Consider the following 23,268-nt stretch of genomic DNA (forward strand, 5'->3'; position numbering starts at 1 on the left):
TGTATGATGACATAATAGTGCATTTTAGATTTGGTCTTTGGAAAAACAGTAACAAATCCGTTTTCAAATCTAAGGATAGATCCACACATGTGGACAGAACCGCAGTAAAAATAGTATTTTTATTTTTTTATTCCTTCAACCAAATATTTTGAAATTAAAATTAATTTATTTAATTTGCTTAATAACCGAGGTTATGTAGCAACGACATCGGTTTCTCCGTCGGTCCGTGACAGTATGTAGAAAAGTAATTGTGCGTACATCGATGGAATTTGGTGTCCACGTTCATTTCCAAAAGCAAAAAAACCTATTAATTTTAGTAACCGCATGAGCTTTTCTCTAGCGCCACCATCAGAAAAGAAATGACTGAATTACCAAAACAATTCTGCTCACATCCATGTAAGGAGATTGCCGTGCCTTAATTGCCAAAGCCTAATAATGAAATAATTCAGATACCTTGGCTATTGGTGTGGGATATTTGTAATTTACAATGCTTAATCATGCAGGCTAATGCAAAACAAATTCATATTCAAATATTGGTCGAAGGATTTATGTATTTAATTTATCAGAAGTTGTTTCTCGGACCAGATTACTATGTCCTAATGCAGCTAAGCTAACACCATTTTGATCAAGGGTAAGCACCACGTAATGACATCTCATTGATATTAGACCTATTATTTTTGATTGTAGAGGTTTTTCGTTAAATTACTCTGAAATTGTTGTTAGTATGGATAACAATTTGACTAAATGATCGCTGCTGACAGAAACACCAGAAGTCATGCCGTGAAATGATCTCTGGTGAGTCGTGTACACAAGCAGCTCTTTTTGTTGTAAATATGAGAGAAATGGACAGCATCGACATTTGATTCTTTATCAATGGACTGTATGAATTATCCAGATGATTGTGAAGACATTCCTATACTCAGCATTGCGCTCAATTGTGAAGACAGCGTCCCTATCATGTATAGGCTACGGCTAGCTGTAGGTTAGCTAGCTATAGTGAGTTTTTAAGGATAAGAGTAACTTGCATGCCTAGCTAGCTAGCTGTCTAGTTAGCTTCGCATCGGAGGGTATCACGAACCAGGGTTACTGAGTTAGCTGGATAAGTTCAAGTTCAATGTCCGTGACACACACAACATTGCATGTTTAGGCCAATTGTGCACTAGTGTGTCACTGTAACGCAAGTTGTTGCATTGAAACACAACACATCTTTGGGTTATTTTAACTAACATTACCTTCGGCGGTCACAGCGAACAATGCTAATTTCACAATGCTACAAAGCTAATAACAATATGACGTAGGTGCTCATTCCTAAGTCTGCTGAAAATGGAAGGCGGGTCGAAAACAGTAAGCGATTGCATCTTATGCCTTATTTAGTGCCTTTATGTCAATACAACTATGTTTTTGAATCATAAAATAGGACGACTTCTTCCATTTGTCGGGTATAGGCCTAGTTCAATATTTGGTGGTCTTCTTTTTAAAGTCTGACACTGCCTCATCTGTAATTGACAATGTCATACATTTGTTGGCTCTTTTGGGTAACTTCCACATACACAAGCCAAATATAAGATTATTTTGTATTGAGTTGAAAATATGACATGACTCCCTATGCTTCTCATAAGAAAGCTGTTAAAATATCTCTTCTGAGGAAAAAATAGAAAGTAATTTGAAAGTAAAGTATAGGCTACTAGGAATATTTGAGACTGTAGGCACTTTTATGAACCCCTTAAGTTTTGCCCCCTTAACACATGCTTGAAAATGATATAGTCAACATATAATTGTTATTCTTGAACCCTTTTATATCTTTTATAATAGTGCCCTGGTGCATTTGCCAAAAAGTTGAACCCAAGCCAGACAACATTTTTCTGAAGTACACAAATTTGTTCCAGATCCCTCACAGAGGCTGAGACCTATTGGATGATTGTCTAACCACTGTATAACTAAGTGGCTTATTTTTTAATAAAAACATACATTTTGTACTTACCTTAATATATTTGGGACTCAGGGCTACAGACTAATCAACAAGGTAAGCACTTTGACCAATTTACCTCATAATGTCATGCTCTTGAATTACAATGTGCACAGCTCTATACACTAACATGCCTCAGGAAGGCGCTATTACATTTCTTGCTCTGTTACAGACCCTGAAGATGAATGAAGTCATCACAGTCTTATTCCTAAACTGTGTAAATGTTACAGTGCCATAAGCTAAAATGCAATGAATACCTATGCAAATGCCTTAATTAAATGTAATAGTTTAACACCACACATGGAAAAGTATTGAGTATTATTTTTATCCTACATGATTTCCACTAACTAAATAAATTCTGGACTGAAATAGTAATGCATTGTGGCATTGTGTGTACCCTCAGACCTATATTTGAAAATGTGTTTGTATTCAGGAGCTGTTGCGTCCAGTAAACCTGATACAGTTTTTTGGGAGGTCAACTAAACTGGACTTTTAAATGCTGGACGCAGTGTGAGGATAGGTCATCATTGTCAGTTGAGTATTAAGACATTGAAATGCCTGACACTTAAAAATTTTGTTCAGGGATGTTTATTATAAACTCCATGAGTACATTTCCATATTACATATTCTGCAAAGCAAAGGTTCTGCAAAACTATTATGTACACTAAAAGCAGCATTTGCTTCAATTTACGGTTGATGTAAAAATATTTTGCTTGAATTTACAAAAATAAATAAATACACGAGTACTAATGTAATTACAAAATAAATACATTTGATTAATTAGTGTGACTCAAATATATATCAAATTTTATCATACAACATGTGATAATGAGAACGCTCTGTGAAATAAAGATGTATTACTTAAACAGCACTATTGAATGTGCCTTTTGTCCGGATGTCATCACGTGCAAATGTTTTCTTCAATTTCTCTTTTTCAGAAACATATTCAGTCCAGGGGGAACAGGAAGTGCCACCACTCCATTTCAGGGCCGCAGGAAGTTGTCTAGAACTTGGTTTCTGAGTCTGAGACCTGAGGACAGAACCACACAGTTTCAATCTTTGTTCCCCAGTCTTTTTTTCTATTCAGTCTGTATTAACTCCGCTTTATTAACTACAGGCCTGCCCCCTTCATCAAAAAAGAATCATTGTCCACAGAAGTAGCATGCACGTCTTCTGAAATGCATACAGCCAGCTGCTACTTTTTACTCTACACCAGCTGAGCTGCACAGCTGTCATCCCAGAGGACTGCCCATTTGAAGCAGCTGGTTGACTATTATGCACCCCATTTGACCAGAGAAGGTATGTAGTGAGACAGAGAATACCTTGCTGACCACAACCCTCCCTCCCCTTTGAGTGGCACTATTATTTTTGTCCACAGCGCATGGACAGTTTTGTAACACTAGGAGCATACACTTGCACTTAATGCAGGTTTGTCAGCTGGACACACTTCTCTGACTGACTTCTCGTGTGAATTATAATAAATTGTATTACAGAATCAGTAGTGATCCAGTCTCCACACAGAGAAGAATCCACACAATGTTTTTGACTCTGGGAAGGAAATGGGAAGCGAGATTGGGTTGGCCCTGATACTCACCAACTTGTCCCTGCTCCGCAATATTCCCCCACCGTTGCTTTGGGGGTCATGGAAATTGTAAGGAATAACCTTCAAGAGAACAAGATACACCAGTATAATCAACGCTTGCAAGAAGAAGACTGATCCAAAGGATCAGTTCATCCTAAATTTTTCTGTATATTATGTTATTGAATGTTCATGTTATATTATCATTATCATTCACTAGTTCTTACATCTTGAAGCAGCAGTGCTTTTGAAGCCTGCTGGTGTTATTGTACCGGTGCAGATATTGCCTTGGATTTGTGATCATGCTTTAAAGGTAATTCCCTGTAACTGTACCCTGTAATAAATGTGCTTCTTGTCTCTGTAGTCACTATACATTATACTATACACTAGTCAAAGCAATTAGCAGTAATTCATTACAAAGGCTGATTGTTATATTTATGTTACTGGTAAGTGACTTACATAAGTGCATACAGTAATCTGTCCCACAACGCATGGCAGTAGTTAATATGTAAACCTACAACATAAAGTTAAGTGCCCTAACAGGTGCAAGAGGGAGACTGAGAATGTAGTTTTTAACAAAATGGATTTGAGGGCATTGTGTTCAAGGTTGGATAGGTACGGTTAGTAAACCCGTGACAAATGCTCCGATTTCTTAGTTGAGCCAAGGTGCAGTGAACGAGTGGTTGACCACTGAGGCATCATCAATATGCAACTGAAATCAGACTAAGCATCCAATCAGATGAGGAAAGTGGTACCTTAATGTTTGTGTCATTGCCCTCTGGGTGTTTCTCTAGAATATGCAGCATGGCATCATGGAGCGTGAGGAAGAAAATGGACGTCTTGATCTCGTCGTCAAAGAACTTGCAGCTGTGCAGCTTCTCCAGAATGTACGCTATAGTTGGGAGATTTTGTTACTCTAAGGCAGTCTGTTAGTATTGCATCTTTCACCAAAAACTGTCATTAGCACTTTGACTGTTGGTAACAATTAAACCATGAGTTAATATCAGTCATTACAATACTACCTCTTATTGATTTAATCTGTATTGCTTGTGTACATTTTTTTCAAGGGTGCAAAAATATATAAATAAATATTAATAGTATTAAGTTAAATAATGTCCCATCGTAATGGGAAAATATGATTTCACATTTGTTGTTTAAGGTTCATTTGACTTTCATTCACATAGCACATAAAAATTATTTCATTTTTAACTTTGACAACTTACCATCACACGCAACAATGTAGATTTCCACGTCCACTCGGATAAACTCTTTCAATGCCTAACAAAAGGGAAAGGTTTGAGATACTGTGTATACTGCATGGTTGGGATATCACAGCACAGTAATGTGAAGGTCAGGCAAAAGTTTGTCTTCAGAATTGGCAACAGTCATAAACACTGTTTGTTCTGTATCTGGCAAGATTGGCACTAAGATGATTTACATGCAGTGAGTAGCTAATCAGAGCACATGGAACTCAACACACATTCCAAAGGTTCTCAACACAGGTGCCAAAGGGCCTCAGTCAGACGCTGCACTGAAGGATTTTTAAATTGTGCAAAGTGAACATTACCGCTTTGAGGCCCTTCAGTGCAGAGATGTCGAGGAAGGAGACAGCGGCAAAGTCCAGGATCACGCTGTGGACATCAACCTTGGGGACACAGATGTTGGCAGGAAGTTCAGAGTTCCAGTTGACCTGGATGGGAAGGTTCCGGAAATCCGTGGGCTGATCCAGGCCCTCCATGTTGCTCTCATCCTCCGACTCCTCGATAGGAGCTGAGCCTGTGTGCAGCAGTCCTTTCTGCAGCAAGAGAATGCACAGGGTGGTGAGGAGGACTGGAGTGAAATGATAGCTTTTAAAGTTATGAACATAAACATGGAGGTCACAGTTGGGGTGGTGACAAGCACAACGCGAGACTCACGTCTGTCATCTGCAGCTCCCCATTCTTCAGGAGCTTCTTGATCTTCCGCAGGGCCTTGTTCCTCTTCCGCAGTATTCGCAGGGGGTTAAAACCAACCTGAAACAACACCATCAAGTTCAATTCCACTTTAAATTCAGCTAACTGAGCACTAACTCTATATTAACTTCAAATCTCTTTCCCATCAATAAAAAGGCCTTTGTGGGCAGATAAAAGTTATTGTAGCACACAAGAAACGTATTTATCTGTAAGATTAAGTCATACCACATTGGCTGTGTGTTTATGATATCTATATGACCACATTTTAGATTAGACATTCTAAGAAAAGTGCCCTTTATGTCCCTAGACCTTTTATGTAAAAAATGTTTTTGCAACTATTAATCACCACTAGGCAATACAATGGTTAATAATAATAAAAATAAGCCAATTGTATACAATCCACATACAGATTCAACCAGCTTTCCTCGGAAGAACTCGATGTTGGCAAAGAAGATAGGTGAAGGTATTCTGAAGATCTTAACACCCTCAGGCTCATAGATCTGAAAGGTGACAAAGAGGTACATTTAGGAGACAAAACTTGACCCAGTATACAATATCAAGGTAAATTAAGAATAACAGCAAATCACACTAACAAAAGCAACATCCAGTTGATTTACAAACATGAATCTAATCATCCTGATATACACTCAGTGATCACTTTTTTGGGTAGACTTGTACACCAGCTTGTTAATGCAAATATTGAATCAGCCAATCATGTGGCAGCAACTAAATGCATAAAAGCATGTAGATGTGGTCAAGAGGTTCAGCTGTTTTTCAGACCGAATGTCAGAATGGGGAAGAAATGTGATCCAAGTGACTTTGTCAGTGGAATGATTGTTGGTGCCAGACAGGGTGGATTAAGAATCTCAGAAACTACTGATCTCTTGGGATTTTCATGCACAACAGACTCTAGAGTTTGCACAGAATGGTGCGCAAAACAAAAACATCCTGTGAGCAGAAGTTCTGCAGCAGAAACATATTGTTAATGAGAGGTCAGAGGAGAAGGGCCAGACTGGTTGAAGGTGACAGTAACGCAAATAACCATGCATTACAACAGTGTTACGCAGAAGAGCATCTCTGAACACACAACATATCAAACCTCTAAGTGGATAGCAGCAGAAGACTTAAAAAGTTGAATAAATTCCTAATAAAGTGCTCACCGAGTGTACTTTCAGATTTGAGATGAGGCAAAGACAGATTAATAGGCATGAAAAGAGCTCTGTGACAGACTTACACTGAGATAGTCCTTGCGGTCCTTATAGATATCTGTGCCTTTGATGTTGGCCAGTACAGAGCAGCGGGGGCTGGGGACCAATTTGAGGACAGATGTCACTATATTTATACCATGGGACTGGAATTATTGCAAATGCTAAGGCCAAAGATTTCAAAATAGTTCCGCGGTTTGTCCACTGTCGAAAGATAAGTAGTTCATACTTACAACTGAGTCCTGAAGACCACACTGATCAACTCAGCTCCCAGGCCCACAGCCAGACCCAGATCAAGCCCCAACAAGATGGAAGCAATGCAGGTCACAATCCACACCACCTGGGCGTGACAAGGAGAGGGACACCTTAAATGTGTGCTTCATAAACTTGACATGACGTGGCCTCCACTATACTGAGGGCCTGCTTGGGTGGCCACCAAGGAAGGCTACATAGTTAGTGTTGGGGATGTGCCAGTAGTGGGCAATCTTTCCCATACAAATCAAAATGAATCCAGTACTCCTTACAATGCAAGGCTTATATCATACAGAGCAGGGCTAATGAGAGGACAGTAGATAGCAGACACAAAAATACTGGAATTGAGATAAAGCACATGTTAAAAAATATATATTTAAAAGTAAAAAACAACCCATCCATTACATGAATGAAGGACATACAAATAACCTTAACGTTTTAGGAGTGGGCGACCTGTTAAAATGTGAATTTTACAGATAAGAGTGTTTCTAATATAAATTATTTCAGTTAGAAAGCCCCCTCAGTCTTGCATTATCATATCTTTTCACTATGAGATATTTTCAGACATATTAGTCCATTGCTACTGTTTGGATTTTGGAATAGAGATAACTCACACAGTCCGGCCTGTCCTTTCGCCACAGGTAGGGAATCTCTCTGAACTGCATCAGCATCCCCTTCAGATTGATAATCACAACTGCCCCCAGCACTGACTGACAACACACAGACCACAGGTCAAAGGTCAGAGATCATTGCACAGTCACTGTGTTACGTTTTTCCATTGAAACATTGACCAGGATTATTTCAGACAGCAGAAGGAGTTGAGCCTTACCTTTGGCAGTGGTTCTAGCAGGAATCCAATGGCCAAAATGACGACCATCACTATGATTGCAGAGAGCAGGCCAGCAATCTGTGGAGTTCATGTTTAACATTTTGGTTGGGTATATGCTTAGAAATTAAATAAGACATTAAGGAAATGAATGCATGCTTTAACTGCATTCAACTTTGATTTCATGCTATTTAAATGTTCATAACTTGTAAAAATGTTCTTGAGTCAAACAAAAATCTGCCCTTTCAGTTGTAATCTGCAGCATGAATATTATGATTTGCAAGATTGAGAAATATTGATCAGTGTGAAAATTAACAACAGTGTGAAAATGTCAAGTTATGCAGCCTGAGATCACGAAAAGCGCCACCACATTGAACTATAGCTGCACTAGAGATGCCTTTGAAGACCTGTAGGTTAAGAGCAAGCAGGTGTGAGCAGATTCTAAATCTGAACTCCTTGCAAATCGCCACGTTTTAGAAAGAAAATAAGGGGGATGGATTAACACGTAAAGCAGTCTGCATTTAAAGGTGCATCCTATGTCACGTAGAATGGTCTATGTAATGCTGACTTTGGTGCCATTTAAATGGTAAATGGTAGGCATTTATATAGCGCCTTTATCCAAAGCGCTGTACAATTGATGCTTCTCATTCCCCCATTCGTACACATACTCACACACCAACGGCGATTGGCTGCCATGCAAGGCACCAACCAGCTCATCGGGAGCATTTGGGGGGTTAGGTGTCTTGCTCGGGGACACTTGGCACTCAGCAACGACTGAACTCTTACCACCTGAGCCAATGTCGCCCCCACTGCACAGTTTGTCTTAATAGGAGTTGCTTCAGTCGAGGGGGGCTTTACCTGGGTTTTGCCTCCAGTGCTTTCCTGCACAGCACTCCTGGAGAGAGCTGTGCTCGCTGCAAACGACCTGAAGGAAGCTCCAAAGATATTGCTCACTCCGAAAGCAATAAGCTCCTGGAGGAACGAGAAACCCAACGCACATCAAGTAAACACTTATATGAAGTTTCATGCCAGTTTCGCAGAACTTGAAAGGTTACACTGACCCACAGTATATTCTTTCCAAGGGCTCCTGAATACAGAAGCACTGGTAGTGTTTAACAGACACAACTTTTTTATTAACTTACCTGATTGCCGTCAATGATGTAGTCATGTTTGATAGAGTAGACCTTTGCAACAGAGAAGGCTATTGCAAAGCCCACAATCGCCATGGGAAAGGCCTCCATTGCAGTGTACTGGAAGATCTCCACATTGGGGGCCAGGGGAGGCTCAAATCTGTCATGAATCAGAGTGTGAGTAGGCAATAGGAGCATATTTCTGTACCGCAGGGAAAAACATAAATATGTGTAAACACATGTGCCCCCTTATAAACAAATAAATGTGTAGCTTCTTACCCCTTTGGTATTTGTCCCACAACGTCCACTTTGTATTTCTCTTTGAAGTTGAATGCATAAGAGACACCGCAGACTATAATGGTCTAAAAAGTAGAAAATAAAATGCCAATGAAATGCCTCTGATAACTTCTGTATAATTTTTCCTCAGTTACATGTACTTGCTTGGGATGTCAGAGAGTAATAATCATGCTCAAATAATCAATTTATTAAAATCACTTATGCTAAAGTATAGAAATGATAAATATCAGAGTGATGCCCAATCGCGGAGCCTTCTATCTGATTACTAATAATATTAAAATGTGATGGGAAACTCACCATAATGACCTCTATGGGGATGGGCACAGGAAGCTTGGACTTGTACCTATCGTTGAGTTCCTTTACGATGAACACCACCACCATGACAACGATGGATATTACAAGGTCAGCAATGTTGGTGTCCGTGATTTGCACAAAAATCTTTTCAAGGGTCTGTGTAAAAACAGTGAATTCAAAAAGCAGAACGCCATTATGTTATGGACCTCAATGTGTTCTTTCTAACTATTTAAAAATGACCAGATGCAGTCATTTCAGCTCCCACCTAATAACAAAAATATTTAGTTTATTTCACAAAAACTTACTCACATAGAACATGGAAAGAGGTCCACTTAGGCCCGGTACTACGAGCCCCAGGACAAACTTCAGCTGTGACACCAGGATGTGAACCGCAGCTGCTGTAGTGAACCCAGAGACCAGTGTGTCCGACAGGTACATCACAATGAAGCCCACCTGGAACACCCCCATGGCCAGCTGAGACAGACAGGGGAACATTATTCATGTTACACTCAGCCGAAAGACAGACTGGGGAGCGTTATTCATGTTACACTCAGCTGAGAGACAGACTGGGGAGCGTTATTCATGTTACACTCAGCTGAGAGACAGACTGGGGAGCGTTATTCATGTTACACTCAGCTGAGAGACAGACTGGGGAGCATTATTCATGTTACACTCAGCTGAGAGACAGACTGGGGAGCGTTATTCATGTTACACTCAGCTGAGAGACAGACTGGGGAGTGTTATTCATGTTACACTCAGCTGAGAGACAGACTGGGGAGTGTTATTCATGTTACACTCAGCTGAGAGACATACAGACAGGGAAGCATACCTGGAATATTCCCATGAGGAATGTGGCAGAGGCGGCCACCACAACCCTCTGTTGGTCTGGGGAAAGCCCGTCTAAGCCTGTGATGTTGTACAGTGGGGGCCCTTCCTCCGGGATCAGCCGAGTCACCATTGCACCCACCATTAGACTAAGAACAGGGAAGGCACCTAAAAAGGAAAGGCTGGTGGTTTAATATTTACCCAAGACTCTCTCACACACACACACACACACACACATACAGTACAGACACACCCAGGCACACTGTAAGTCCCTGTAAATATTTTGATTAAGTGAATAGATATGAAATGGCACACACTTCTTCAGTTGATTTTTATTGTGACACACTAACTCACAGAACTTTGCTCTTCAGCTGATGCATAATAATTACTGACTTGAGAGTCGTGAGTCATGTTGCTTCTGCATCTGCAGTACCTTTGTTCTCTAGATTATATCACTTTCATAGTGGTTGTCTATGCTGTTGAGGTTAGTTATGGCCATTGGTTAATAGCTTGTGATATATGGGAGACAGCCCTCTGATTTGCTTACCCACTGAAATGTGCCTGGAGGTCCCAAGGAAGAAATAGCTGATGACAGGGAAGAAGGCAGCGAACAGTCCGTACCAAGCAGGAAGGGAGGCTAACAGGCTGTAGGCCAGACCTGAGTATGCAAAATAGTGAAAGATTGTGCATCACTCTCTTTTGAATCACATTAGCAATACTATGGCATCCAGTGCAAAACAGGCGGCCTGTAGCGTAGTAGTTAAGGTAACTGACTGGGACACGCAAGGTTGGTGGTTCTAATCCCGATGTAGCCATAATAAGATCTGCACAGCCATTGGGCCCTTGAGCAAGGCCCTTAACCCTGCATTGCTCCAGGGGAGGATTGTCTCCTGCTCCGTCTAATCAACCTGTACGCCGCTCTGGATAAGAGCGTCTGCCAAATGTCAATAATGTAATGTAAAAAAAAAGGTGCAATCTGCAAAATGACAACATACAATACACATACAAATGGAGAATCTCTGGAATTGGGACAAACATCTTGTACAGCTGTAGACAGTAATGTGTATTTGAAGTTTTTATTCATATTTTGCATCAGTGATTCAGTGAGCTTTCCTGGGGGTAACTGGATTACCTTACATTTAAAATGCCATTCAAGAATCTGTCTAGTGGCTCGTTCATTTACAGCGCTGTTCTTTTTCTGGTACATGGACCAAATCCAGACCACGCTGGTGCCAGCAGTGGCTGTTAGCCCCACAGGGCAAAGCATCCACTGCCACAGTGTTTATCATTATGCCTAACTATTACTTTATGTCTGTATTCACATCATCCTGGATTCACTCAATACTCATGATGTTCTCATGAAGGGCATGTAAACAGATTATGCAGGTTTAGCTGAGGGGGGAAACTAAGGATAATACTGTATGTGCTGCTATGTGGCAGTGTTTTCCCCTTTACAGAAACGATTTACAAAATGTGCCTCACTCTTGGCTGCATCACTAGAGACGAAAAATATATACTTTTATATAATATATAATCCAGTTCAAATTTTACAGGTGGACATACATTTATTTTAATTTTATATAATGTGTCAAGTGCCGATTTAGATGTACAGACATAAAAACTCCAGATTAATAAATGTAACAATTAATATTATAAAACAATTTATAGAATTAATGGACTTTTTCTCAGAACATGGCTGGGTAATATACAGTAGTTCAGTACAGTAGTCAAAATACTGATACTGATGTTTATATACAAACGCATGTGTTTAGTGCTGAGATGAGGCACTTTTGTCCATGTGCCAGGTGGCGTGTTTACCTTGCAGAACTGCGACCAGTCCAGTGCTGACTCCAGACACCACATCACTCAGAAGCCACTCTTTGATGCGGTAGATTCTCATCCATCCGATAATGGGAAACAGAGAAAGAGCAGCATTCTTTGCTCGCTTAGAATCACAGCTGAAACACAAAATGCAGACAAAATATACTTTTACTCTTCAGTTATCTTCACGATAGGATTTTTAAAAAAAGTATTAAAGTATCATTTTACATGAAAGTTAAATCTAATAGCTGTTATTGCTGATATACTGTATGGATATTATCATACCTCATGAAAAGGTCTATACTATACAGGATGAAAGAAGATGTGTTTACTGAGTGACAGAATAATTGTATATGCTATGGGCACACAACAGAATCTAAAAGCTGGATTATATATTCAGAAAATGTACACATAGTCAAACAGATTGTTTCAATAAATCACATTTGAGTGACTCAAACTGGATGTCAAAGCAGCAAGGATGACTTAAAATGCAGACGAGAACTTGAGACAGTTGGAGAACTCTTACGTGAAGTATGCTTTCACATGGTCCAACAGGGTCTTGTGGTGCCTATAGTTCTTCTCATGATCTTCGGCAAAATCATCTTCAGAGTACAGGGGCCTGTTGATGGTGTACTGTACCGCTGTCGGTCGCAACATGTTGGGTTGGTCTACAGGATGAACTCCAACAGATCCAACAGTGGAACTTATGGATGGGGAGTAAAGAGAAAGAGGGTGAATCAACTAGAAATGGAATGAAGAGCCAGGGCATAAAATCTAACAACAGAGTCATATTTTAAATGATGTGCGGCTGAGTATTCAACAAAAAGCCTCGGGGAGAATTTTTTTAAGTAATAACTCTCTGAAAACAATTGTAAAAAATGTTGAAATACCCATGTGTATTGCTTGGCCAAAGTTAAATATTAGACCATACAATATACAAAATGAAATGATATAATACTGCTTTATTTATGCCCATTCGTACTGGACAAATCAGCTATGCACATAATACTGAGTAACAGTTCATTTTCAACACATAGCATACATAAAATGAGAAAAGAGATATATTGTAGTATAGAGTATGTAGTTTGACTCTGATTTGGTCAGGAACACTTTGTAATCAACAGAGCATTGTTTGTGATTTTTTGTCTTTGTAAATTCCACTTGGTGAGTTATGAATCCACCAAAATGAATTTGCCTAACCGTCCCTGGGAGGAAAAACACAAGCACCTGCTCTTTTGTGTAAGTCAAGGTAATGCTCACTGATTTCAGCACATTTTAATACTGGTGTGTATTTATCAGTTTTATAAAGTCTTTAGATACCAGGTAACCAGTTGTTGCATTTGTTGGTGTACCTTTAAATTCATAGATCAAAGAAAATTGTACATGAACACAAAAATGGATTGTTATATATAATTCAAACTAATTACAATTAATTTCTCGCAGAGGTCTTACCTTGTCCTGAGAATGTCCAAGCAAAAATCTCAACAGTCCAAACTGTAAATCTCCTTCTTCCTGAAGCTCCACACCGAGGGTCGTCCTACAGCTCTTTATGCTTATGAGCCTTTCTGTCCACGAGTCCCGTCTTTGAAGCTATCATATCTATAATTATTAACAGCAGATATAATGCTCACCTTAGAGGAATGCATATGCTTTCTCATATCCTTGACCATTGTGCCCCCTTATAAACATCTGGCGTCATGCCTGACACTTAATAGTGACTTCTCAGATAGATTTTAAAGCAGTCTTACAGTAATACTAACACTACAGGGCACAGTACCTCAGCATCTAACATTTCATTGAATTTCTCTTATTGTAGAGATGACAAAAGATTTTATGAACATACTCACAAAACACAATGACCAACATAATACTTTTTTTAAATAGAAATGTTTTTTGCTCATGTTGCCATTGTAGATTTTTATTTATATTAGTTTTATCTATGTTTAGAAGACAATAATACAATAAGGGGATAACAAGATGGGCTTTATTGTAAGAAGAGGCTATGGGGTACTGGCATCAGATGGTAACATAAGCTCTGTGAGATGTTCTCTATAAGAACATCTAAATAAGTCATTCAGGAATAAGTCATTATTCATCCTCCTCTCTTTTGGAAATATATCAAACATAGGCAACTGTCTATGTCATATGAGTTCTTGCAAGATGTAAAAGTCAATATGGTTTGTTACCTCGCTGGAGTTCAAGTGTAAAATTGTTTGTTACCTCACTGGAGTTCAGTGCAGATCATGTGTAGATCTGATTTGTTTTTTGCTTTATCTGTTTATTTAGTTTTTTTATACTTCTGAAAGAATTTACACAGCTGATAAGAAGTTACAAAACTGGCTTATAAAAAAGTTATGAATAATGATTAAAGACATGTCATATTTTCTGGCTGGGAAAATGGAAAATATGGGCATTATGGGTAGTCCAATGCTGTTTTTTTCTCACAGGAATTTCAAAACAGTGATTCATGGAGCATCCAAGACCTGCCATGAGTGCTGGATACACTCTTGATAGCAAGCATAGCCTAATTATTCACATGTATATAATCCAATACATCATACAAAATACACATTAAAAGTTTAATAATTATTCCTTAGTTCTCGTAGATGATCAAACAGGTGGTATGTATGTATACTTGTAGGGAGAGTTGAAAACACGTACAATATTGCAACATTGGCAGATTATGAAATAAAGGTTTTAGCAGGGCTGAAACGTAGGGCTCCATAATCAGCCTGGTAGTACAAAAAAAAGTAAATATTAGTCACATTGCAAATGCTGGGATAAAGAAGTGTTTTGAGCAATCACTTCCAATTTTGTTATCAATTGGCCATGGGCACAGTACCAGTGTGGGCAGGAGTCATGTGCTACACTGGATTCTGTATGAATGAGACTGCTCCAGCGTGCCCAAGTGTGAAATCTATCGCTATTCTAATCTCCCCTTACTTGTCCTTGGCATTTATGGCCCGTAAGGGGAGCTTAGCGTATATCTTACAGTGATTGAAATCCCAAATGGCCAAATTTTCTATGTCATCGTGGGTATTGTGATCGCTATATCACTATATTAGTGATCATTTCCTTTAGGAGATTAGGTATTTTTAGGTATAAGGTATGTAGGTATGTTTCTTCACTTATCTGCCTGGTGAAAATTGTATTCTGTGAAGATGTGTAAATTCATCAGTCACAGTAGCTCACCGTGATTAGTATGTCTCCCACCTTGCTTTAGAGAGGGCCTTCGCCTTGACAGCTCAGGTGTAGAGAGAAATCTATTGGCCAGCTATCTTACATGTGAAAAATTTCTATCCATCAGCTTGATCATTTCTGTAACGTGAAGAGTTTCTTCAAAATATAATATGAATTGATTTTTGTGGCAAAGTTCCCTGAATAGTAGGATTCATTTTCTGGTCTACGGAGAGCTGAAGATAGTTTATATTTTTCCACTGAACAGTAGTTTATATTTCTCAACTGAACAAGCGTTATTGTCGGTATCTTTGATTTTGATTGGGTTCATAAATCAGGATTCATATTGGCTGATAGCGATTAGATTATTTAGATAATGGCAAGGACAACATGTTTCCATTTGCTGTTTTTCCATTTTACACTGGTAAAACCGAATGAAATATAAGTGGCCGTGTGAATATATTTGGACACATACCACCTGGATATATACTTGAAGTAAATAAGAAGTAGTTTTAAAAGTAATATCTTAATAAAATATTATTCATGACTAATTCATAATAATGTATTATTACAAATGTATTATTGGAGTTTGTGAAGGGAATTTATGTGGATGGATAACTTGCTGCAGAACTCGGTCTGGGGGCATAACTGTACATCCTGTAATGTTGAAATGATTGAGTGGGGGGTGAAATGTTGAACTATGGAGAAATAACTATTCCAAGGAAAATTAATGATCCCATGCATTTGCGTGTCCTACCAAGCCAAATACTGCCTCTTTTTTAGTTTTAGACAGAAATGGCCTTTCCAACTATCCATGCTACATTACAGCCATGTGCAGAATTGTAAGATAACTACTTTAAGTTGAAATAGATGAAAGTAAATAACATGGAGGAGAAACATGTGGAAGGCTATTTTTACAGCCTGGACTTCAAACTTCAGCAATAATTGTTTATTACCACTACCATTATAAGATAATGCTCGGACTGACACAAGCCAATAATGTAACACTTTTGTACACTATGTGAAGATTGTGTACAAGGAGAAATAGATGATATTTACAGAAGAGCAATAACAATACAGAAATCAGAACTTGGAGATCAGCCAGATATTAAAGCAATCACACCCTTGTAAATGCCCTTTTCTCTGCCATTTCTTAAGCTTAGAGTAAAGAAAGCTGATTAATGCCTAGTTTCATTTCACCCATATGGACAAAGGTTAAAGCTCTCAGACTCACCTGCATTTTGATCCACACTACAGGTGAGGCTGGGGTATTGGCTCCTTGACGGTGGTCCCTAAGGGTGTCCAAGAAGTTTAGCTTTCAGCTACATGAGGCAGAGTGGGCTTAGAGCTACGCAGAGGCTACCCACATGTTAAAGAATAAGATGCGATAAGTCCGATCATTATAAGGAGACACACGGGAATGTCAAGGAACTGGTCTGCGTCTGGAATGCTAGAGAGTAGCTAGAGGGTGTAATATGCATCTCTGGGGTGCCTGATGTTTCCTCAGCCTTGGATAAACATCCTGGATCTTTGTAGCACATTTATGGATGGAAACACTGTGCCTCCTGTACAGCATGGTACGTGAGCTCAAGATAAGTCCACAAAAACCGATACAAAGGCTAAAAAAGGATACAATCACAAATTGCGTATGTTTTGTTTTGTAACACGCTGCACAGACATTTCCCAACGTCATAAAAACGCTGAAGACAAAAACATAAAATAAGCCAATGTCCTAACCCGTGTAAGTGTAGCATATTTCTTACAAAATATTGAGTCATTACATTACATTATTGGCATTTGGCAGACGCTCTTATCCAGAGCGACGTACAACAAAGTGCATACCCATAACCAGGGATAAGTTCACTGAAAGACCCTAGAGGGAAGTACAATTTCAACTGTCATGTGACTACTTCAAAAGTGAGCACCTCTCCAAAAATTAGCAGAACATTTTCGGCATGTCCTGTACAAGTTTTTGTTTGGATACTCTCAAGGTCATGTAAAGAGGAGTGTGAGTTGCCATTGTTTTTCATGGTACATGTTAACAGCTTAATTTGAATATCATCATAACCAGTAGCAGGTGAGTGAGCAGGGTTAAACAGATACTTAAAAATAATACTGTATTTCAGGCAGCCCATAAATATTTATATTCCTTTTATAACAATAGCAAAGTACACATTCTTTATTTACAGTACCCAACAATAGCATTTAGTCATGCATTTTCCAAAATTCTCTTACCTCTATTTGTTGATGTATTTAAAATATCAAAAGCTAATTTCTGCAATATCTGCAGAATGACCACTGCAAATACAACTTCCTACTTCCCTACTCCTACTTCCTGGGGCCCAAGGACAGTGAATCCACCTTACATCACAAGAATCACATCACCACCAAGGACTACTGGGAGTCAGTCCCATGGGTTAAATAAGGTCTCTAAAGTAAATATCTGTTGATTATGCTCTGAACCGTGGTGTTGAATTTAAGAAAAAACAATAAGGTGAATCAGTTCATTTCAGATGAGAACAAGGAATTCATAAAATGTAATGGAAACAGGAAGGAAACAATATTTAACATTATGACCTTATGTGTATTAAATAACTGTCAATATAATATGTGCCAATACGGGTATAAAGTACTTGACACGTTGCAATAAAAGGCAATAAAAGGCTACACTGAATAGATAATCATTATGTTTTAGGCCCTAATATAAGGGAACAATTCTACATAGTACGGTACTGAAAAGCAGATGTGCAAGTACCCCATTGTTTGAGAGACCCCTTCCACCATCTGCACAGCCCTGGTCTCCACTCCAATGGAATTGGCCTATTAATGGGAAACTTGGAGAAAAAAAAACTGTAGGAACAGTATTTCCCACATCCTCCATTCCTAACGCATAATTTAAACAGGGGATCGGAGACGCTTTCCTGTCCAGACCCACAGTTGGAAAGTCCACGGAATGGCCTGGAAATCAGGGGGAGGAAGTATATTAATGAGGGGAACAGACTCTCTCTCAGGGCGGCAGACAAGAGAGAGCAGACCAGATGCAAACCAATATTTAAAATGTTTACGCAACCAGTAGACAAAGATTTATGCTTACTTGTTCCAAAATATTAAACAGGAAAATATTCACATTTGGTGTGATGTATGTCTTTCTAAACAAGAGAGCTGGAGGTCTGTTCTGGCACTGCAAGTGCACTTGATAAGCCACACACAAGACAGACTCACAGCTGGTTGGTCAAAATATAAACTGCCATGCTAGTTATGTCATGTCCGAAAGACCAATACCAGATCCTCTTATAGTGAGCAATGAATTGAGTTGGTTATGAGATCAATAACGCATTTAAAACCTCAAATGTATAACATTGGTTTGATATACTTCCTATCGTATTTAAACTGGGGTCCCCTACACTCTGATGTCTGGAACTGAATGGAGCGCACCCTAGTGTATTTACTCTGTGCTTTAACAATAATGGGTGGTACTCAACTTGTCCTCCAAATCCTTCATAATTTTATCAGGACCTCCTGGCTGTTAGGTCTGTTTCAGAATCCCTTAGACTTCCACACTGAAGGAGGCCATTTAATATTATCACATTTTGAACTTATCATAGCCACATGGCTTTTTAAAGAGCATACTGCAGGTCAGTAAGACTGTTCTAAGCAGTGTATTTTCAATTTAAAATTACACATTTAGCATGGGGGGGGGGGGGGTTAAGGGCCCAAAATCTGCACTGAATTTATTGTGGCTACACCAGGGCTTGAACCACTAACATTTTGGGCCCAAGTCATGCACCTTAGCTACTAGACTACATACCGCCCCATTGTGGTTCAGATTATTGTACTGACTGTAGTAACATACTTGTTACACAGAGTCCACTCTGTTCTGCCTCCACAGAACAAGAACATTCACGTCCTGCACAAACATTCCTTTGAAGCTAGCCATGACGATGGCCACTAGTGCAGAACACAATGTAAGCACAGGGTGCGGTCAGGGTCAGTTTAATTTCCCGGACACAATCGCATTATACACAAGGTTGCCAAGGGCCGCTATCACAATCAGCACCATGACGGTCGAGACCACACCAGCCACCTGCAGCATCAGGGCCCAGTGGACTTAACTCTTATAAGCAGCACATCCGTGTACTTTTATATTTATTTATATTCACTATATTTATTTTTGTGTTGGATGAATGAAGGTACATGAGATGTAATATATGAGGCTGAAGGATGTCTTGTATAAAAAAAAGTTGTGACACCTGCAACAGAGAGACAGGATCAGCCTGGCAAAATATGGCAGTCAAAAAATACTGCATATCTTATATTTCACACAACACAGCAACAAAAGTCTCAGTGTATGTCTTGAATATTAACTTAGTGACACTTTCACAACACATTCATTTAGCACACATAGCTAACTCTAAGCTTAATGGTTGCTGAACCTATCCCATTGCCCATTCAAATGTTTCTCCAGGTTCTGAATGGCAGAAAGTTTACGCCGATCTGATTTCCATCAATGTTGTGTTTTGTCTTATAAATTTCAGATTGAAATGAATAATTTTTTAATTACTGAAACAGAGCCAGAACATCCCACATCTCACAGCTCATCACATCACGTGCAAACAGAAAAACGGTAGTCATTACAAAGACTTATGCTAATGCTAATGTAGCATTCAAGATTTGTTAAATGGTATGATTGAACATTGCTTTACATTTGAATGTGTAATGGCTATTTTAGTCCACTAATACTAAAAATGTTTCAGTAGTATTCTTATAATGTATTCATTGTAAAAGATAAGCACAACTCTCTTAGCAACAGTTACAATTGCATATCTTTACAGAACCATGTGTTTTTCAGTCTAGTCACAGCGAGTTCATTCACTGGAAGGGGACAACACTAGAGACAGAGGTCTACGGTGTAAGAGACCCCTACAGTCTGATGGACCGAGAAAGAGAGAAAACTATTTGATTGATTTTTATATCACTACACTTTAGCAATATGTATTTTAAAATATGCCATACCAATAAAGTAATAAAAAATATCAAAAGCTAATTTCTGCAATATCTGCTATACCTACTACATATATTTACTTACCCAACTCATTCAGTGGCCACTGCAAATGCAACTTCCTGCACCCCCACTCCTACTTAAAAGGGCCCTAAGGTGAGGACTTCCTGGATCTGGGTCCATTTTGTTACATTACATTACATTACATTATTGGCATTTGGCAGACGCTCTTATCCAGAGCGACATACAGTTGATTAGACTAAGCAGGAGACAATCCTCCCCTGGAGCAATGCAGGGTTAAGGGCTCAAGGGCCCAACAGCTGTGCGGATCTTATTGTGGGATTAGAACCACTGACCTTGCGTGTCCCAGTCATTTACCTTAACCACTACGCTACAGGCCGCCCCTGTGTGATGGGATACTGATTGGGCAGGCAGGCAGTAAGAGCAGTCGTCTGGCAGTCGGAGGGTTGCCGGTTCGATTCCCCGCTCCGGCTGTGTTGAAGTGTCCCTGCGCAAGACACCTAACCCCCAAATGCTCCTGACGAGCTGGTCAGTGCCTTGCATGGCAGCCAATTGCCGTTGGTGTGTGAGTGTGCTTATGAATGGGTGAATGAGAAGCATCAATTGTACAGCACTTTGGATAAAGGCGCTATATAAATGCCAACCATTTACCATGACTCACATTACAAATGAGTAATCACAACTGATTTAATATGAGATCATGTATTTCATACATTTTAAGGTAAAAGCAAACCCTGATAAAAAGGAGAAATAGAAGCCCTGAATGAAAATGCAATAACCCTCACACACTAGAGTTTGGAAAATGAAGGAAATTTTAATTACAATTCACACTAAAGAAGCTCAAAGTTGTATTTGAGAGAGATGATACTGCCTTTAAACACGGAATGACCTTTGAACCTTAAAGTTACTTCTGGTATTGATACGAGTTAGACGTGTGGGAAATGCAACACTGTCAGGAAGATATTCCAGTTTATTTCTTTCATGGTTCTGCATTCAAAATCATTTTTGGAGCTTGTCTGGTGTATTGGAACCTACATCTTTTTCAAAAGTAATCAAAAAGGCATCTCCAACTTTTGCACATGGCCCTTTTCCTTTTTTATAATTTATAAACAGTAGAAAATGAAAATAAAAATTTTCACAAAGGTCTCATGTTTAACTTCCATTAAACATGCAGAGTTTACTTTCGATCATGTACAGATTCATTATAACAGGCATTTGATCCAGGGGTGCTCACGTTTTTGCACCCCACTGTGCAGTGAGTACAGTCTTTCGGTGCTGTTTGAACCCTGGTCATAATTCAGTGGACATATTGATGGACTCACACTGTGATAACATCATGATAACATCATGATTCAGCAGACTGATTGAGATAAGGGTTTGGATTGGTTCATAATTGTATCAATCATTCACCCATCCAAAAAAAAATCATGTGCAGCCAAGGCCAGAGAAGTACTGTAATTACAGACACATGGGTAGAGTTTCACTCGCACTCCACTCAAATCAAGGGTAAATATCAGGGTAAACAAGTATAACAGGGGTTTAGTCAGAGGAACACATACAGTATACAGAAGACAACCAAATCAAGGTCATACTGATGTATTATGAGACACCTATAGATACTATAATGGGGAATATCCCATGAGGGTTGCTGGTGAGTACAGAGAAGATGATCTTGATCTCAGAGACAAACACATGGAAGGTGGCCACAGTGGTAAATCTCCCAACCAGTGGGTCAGACAAGTTGCAAACCAGAAATCCCACGTGTACAAGGCCCATTTCCACCTGGGAAAGCAGTCGTGCACATGGGGATATGGATTTAAGCTCCATCAGATGTAGCCCAGTATTCTCATGACACAAATAATGGCTAGAAGTTGTGCTCAGGCCTTGCTCTGCCCATTTTATTTTTTTTTCCACCAATTATTTGGATTCTAACATTTATTTGACAGTTCAACAAGGAGAGTCATGGAGCTAGTCACCATGCTCCTCTGTGCCGCGCTTCGCTGGTGTCATTTAAAGTAAGTAGGAAAAATCAACAGGCATGTGACTGGAAGGCACCTGGAGGATATTGGTGTGATTCTGACAAGACTGGGAAAATTAGGGATTGTTGTCCTCTAGAAGCTTTTGAATATCACCTTACAGTCAATCAATCTATCAATCTATTTTGTCAGCTTTACTTTTAATAAAACAAACTGAACAGTCAAAACAGCCAGTCCACTACCACTGCTATCACCACCAAACCTTCATCTTGCCATATTCTATGCATAGTACATAATGTTAATCCAAAGGAAGGTAATTGAATCAATGTATTCACTGAGTAAATAAACCAATATTTAGTCTAATATAGACTAATAAAAGAGAAATACATTAAATTAGCTTTTTACCGCTAATTATGTGTGCAGAGTGTATGTAAACATTTTCCACGATTTTCTATTTAGAGGATCTACTGGGAAATGTTAGCTCAATACCATACCTTTCTGGATTACACTTCCCAGTGCAGCAGTACAACAGAGAGGAACATTTACACCATTTTTACCTCTCTTCAACTTCCTGTAGCTTGCAGGCACAGGACAATATTCTCCACACAAGATGCACCAGGCCACCTGAGGACACCGGCCCCTGATTAGAGAGAAGCCAGGAAGTAAGCCGTAACCCCCTCTGATCTGCGGACCGAGTCTACCTCACAGCCTCTGCGTGAATGACACAGAGATCCTGGGCACTGGGCACTGCTGTTCAAATGATGTAACTATGGTGGCAGTGCAGGAGTGCAAGCACCCCCTGCTGTTTGTTTTCTGCTACTTACAGACAATTCATTGGCAAGAGGCATGCTCACACATGTACAGTAACTCCCACAGAGCTGTGACAAGACACCCAGTACTGAGCACAGACAGAGACTAAGCTGGCTTAATAAAATCAGCAAATCAGTT

The 23,268-nt window shown here is 39.4% G+C and overlaps 1 protein-coding gene and 1 long non-coding RNA gene across 2 annotated transcripts; one reads left to right on the forward strand and one right to left on the reverse strand.

Annotated features, from left to right (window-relative positions):
* The first annotated feature begins 1,075 nt into the window (after window positions 1–1,075).
* LOC133135079 (uncharacterized) lies at window positions 1,076–3,659 on the forward strand. The gene is made up of 4 exons (XR_009709363.1): window positions 1,076–1,344; window positions 2,400–2,499; window positions 2,905–3,265; window positions 3,460–3,659. It is a non-coding gene; the product is annotated as an uncharacterized LOC133135079 (long non-coding RNA).
* On the reverse strand, window positions 2,828–13,695 carry slc26a3.2 (solute carrier family 26 member 3, tandem duplicate 2). The gene is made up of 21 exons (XM_061251837.1): window positions 13,600–13,695; window positions 12,674–12,850; window positions 12,145–12,284; window positions 10,874–10,984; window positions 10,331–10,494; window positions 9,811–9,975; window positions 9,505–9,657; window positions 9,190–9,272; window positions 8,923–9,070; window positions 8,639–8,752; window positions 7,784–7,861; window positions 7,569–7,664; window positions 6,936–7,042; window positions 6,732–6,801; window positions 5,905–5,997; window positions 5,462–5,557; window positions 5,113–5,340; window positions 4,769–4,823; window positions 4,301–4,437; window positions 3,561–3,629; window positions 2,828–2,996 (listed from the first exon to the last, which is right to left on the reverse strand). The coding sequence occupies exons 2-21, from the start codon at window positions 12,802–12,804 to the stop codon at window positions 2,970–2,972; spliced, it is 2,265 nt and encodes a 754-aa protein (XP_061107821.1). The 5' UTR covers window positions 12,805–12,850; window positions 13,600–13,695; the 3' UTR covers window positions 2,828–2,969.
* Window positions 13,696–23,268: the final 9,573 nt, after the last annotated feature.

Source organism: Conger conger, chromosome 8, assembly GCF_963514075.1.
Source record: "Conger conger chromosome 8, fConCon1.1, whole genome shotgun sequence".
In the NCBI taxonomy this organism is placed as follows: domain Eukaryota; kingdom Metazoa; phylum Chordata; class Actinopteri; order Anguilliformes; family Congridae; genus Conger; species Conger conger.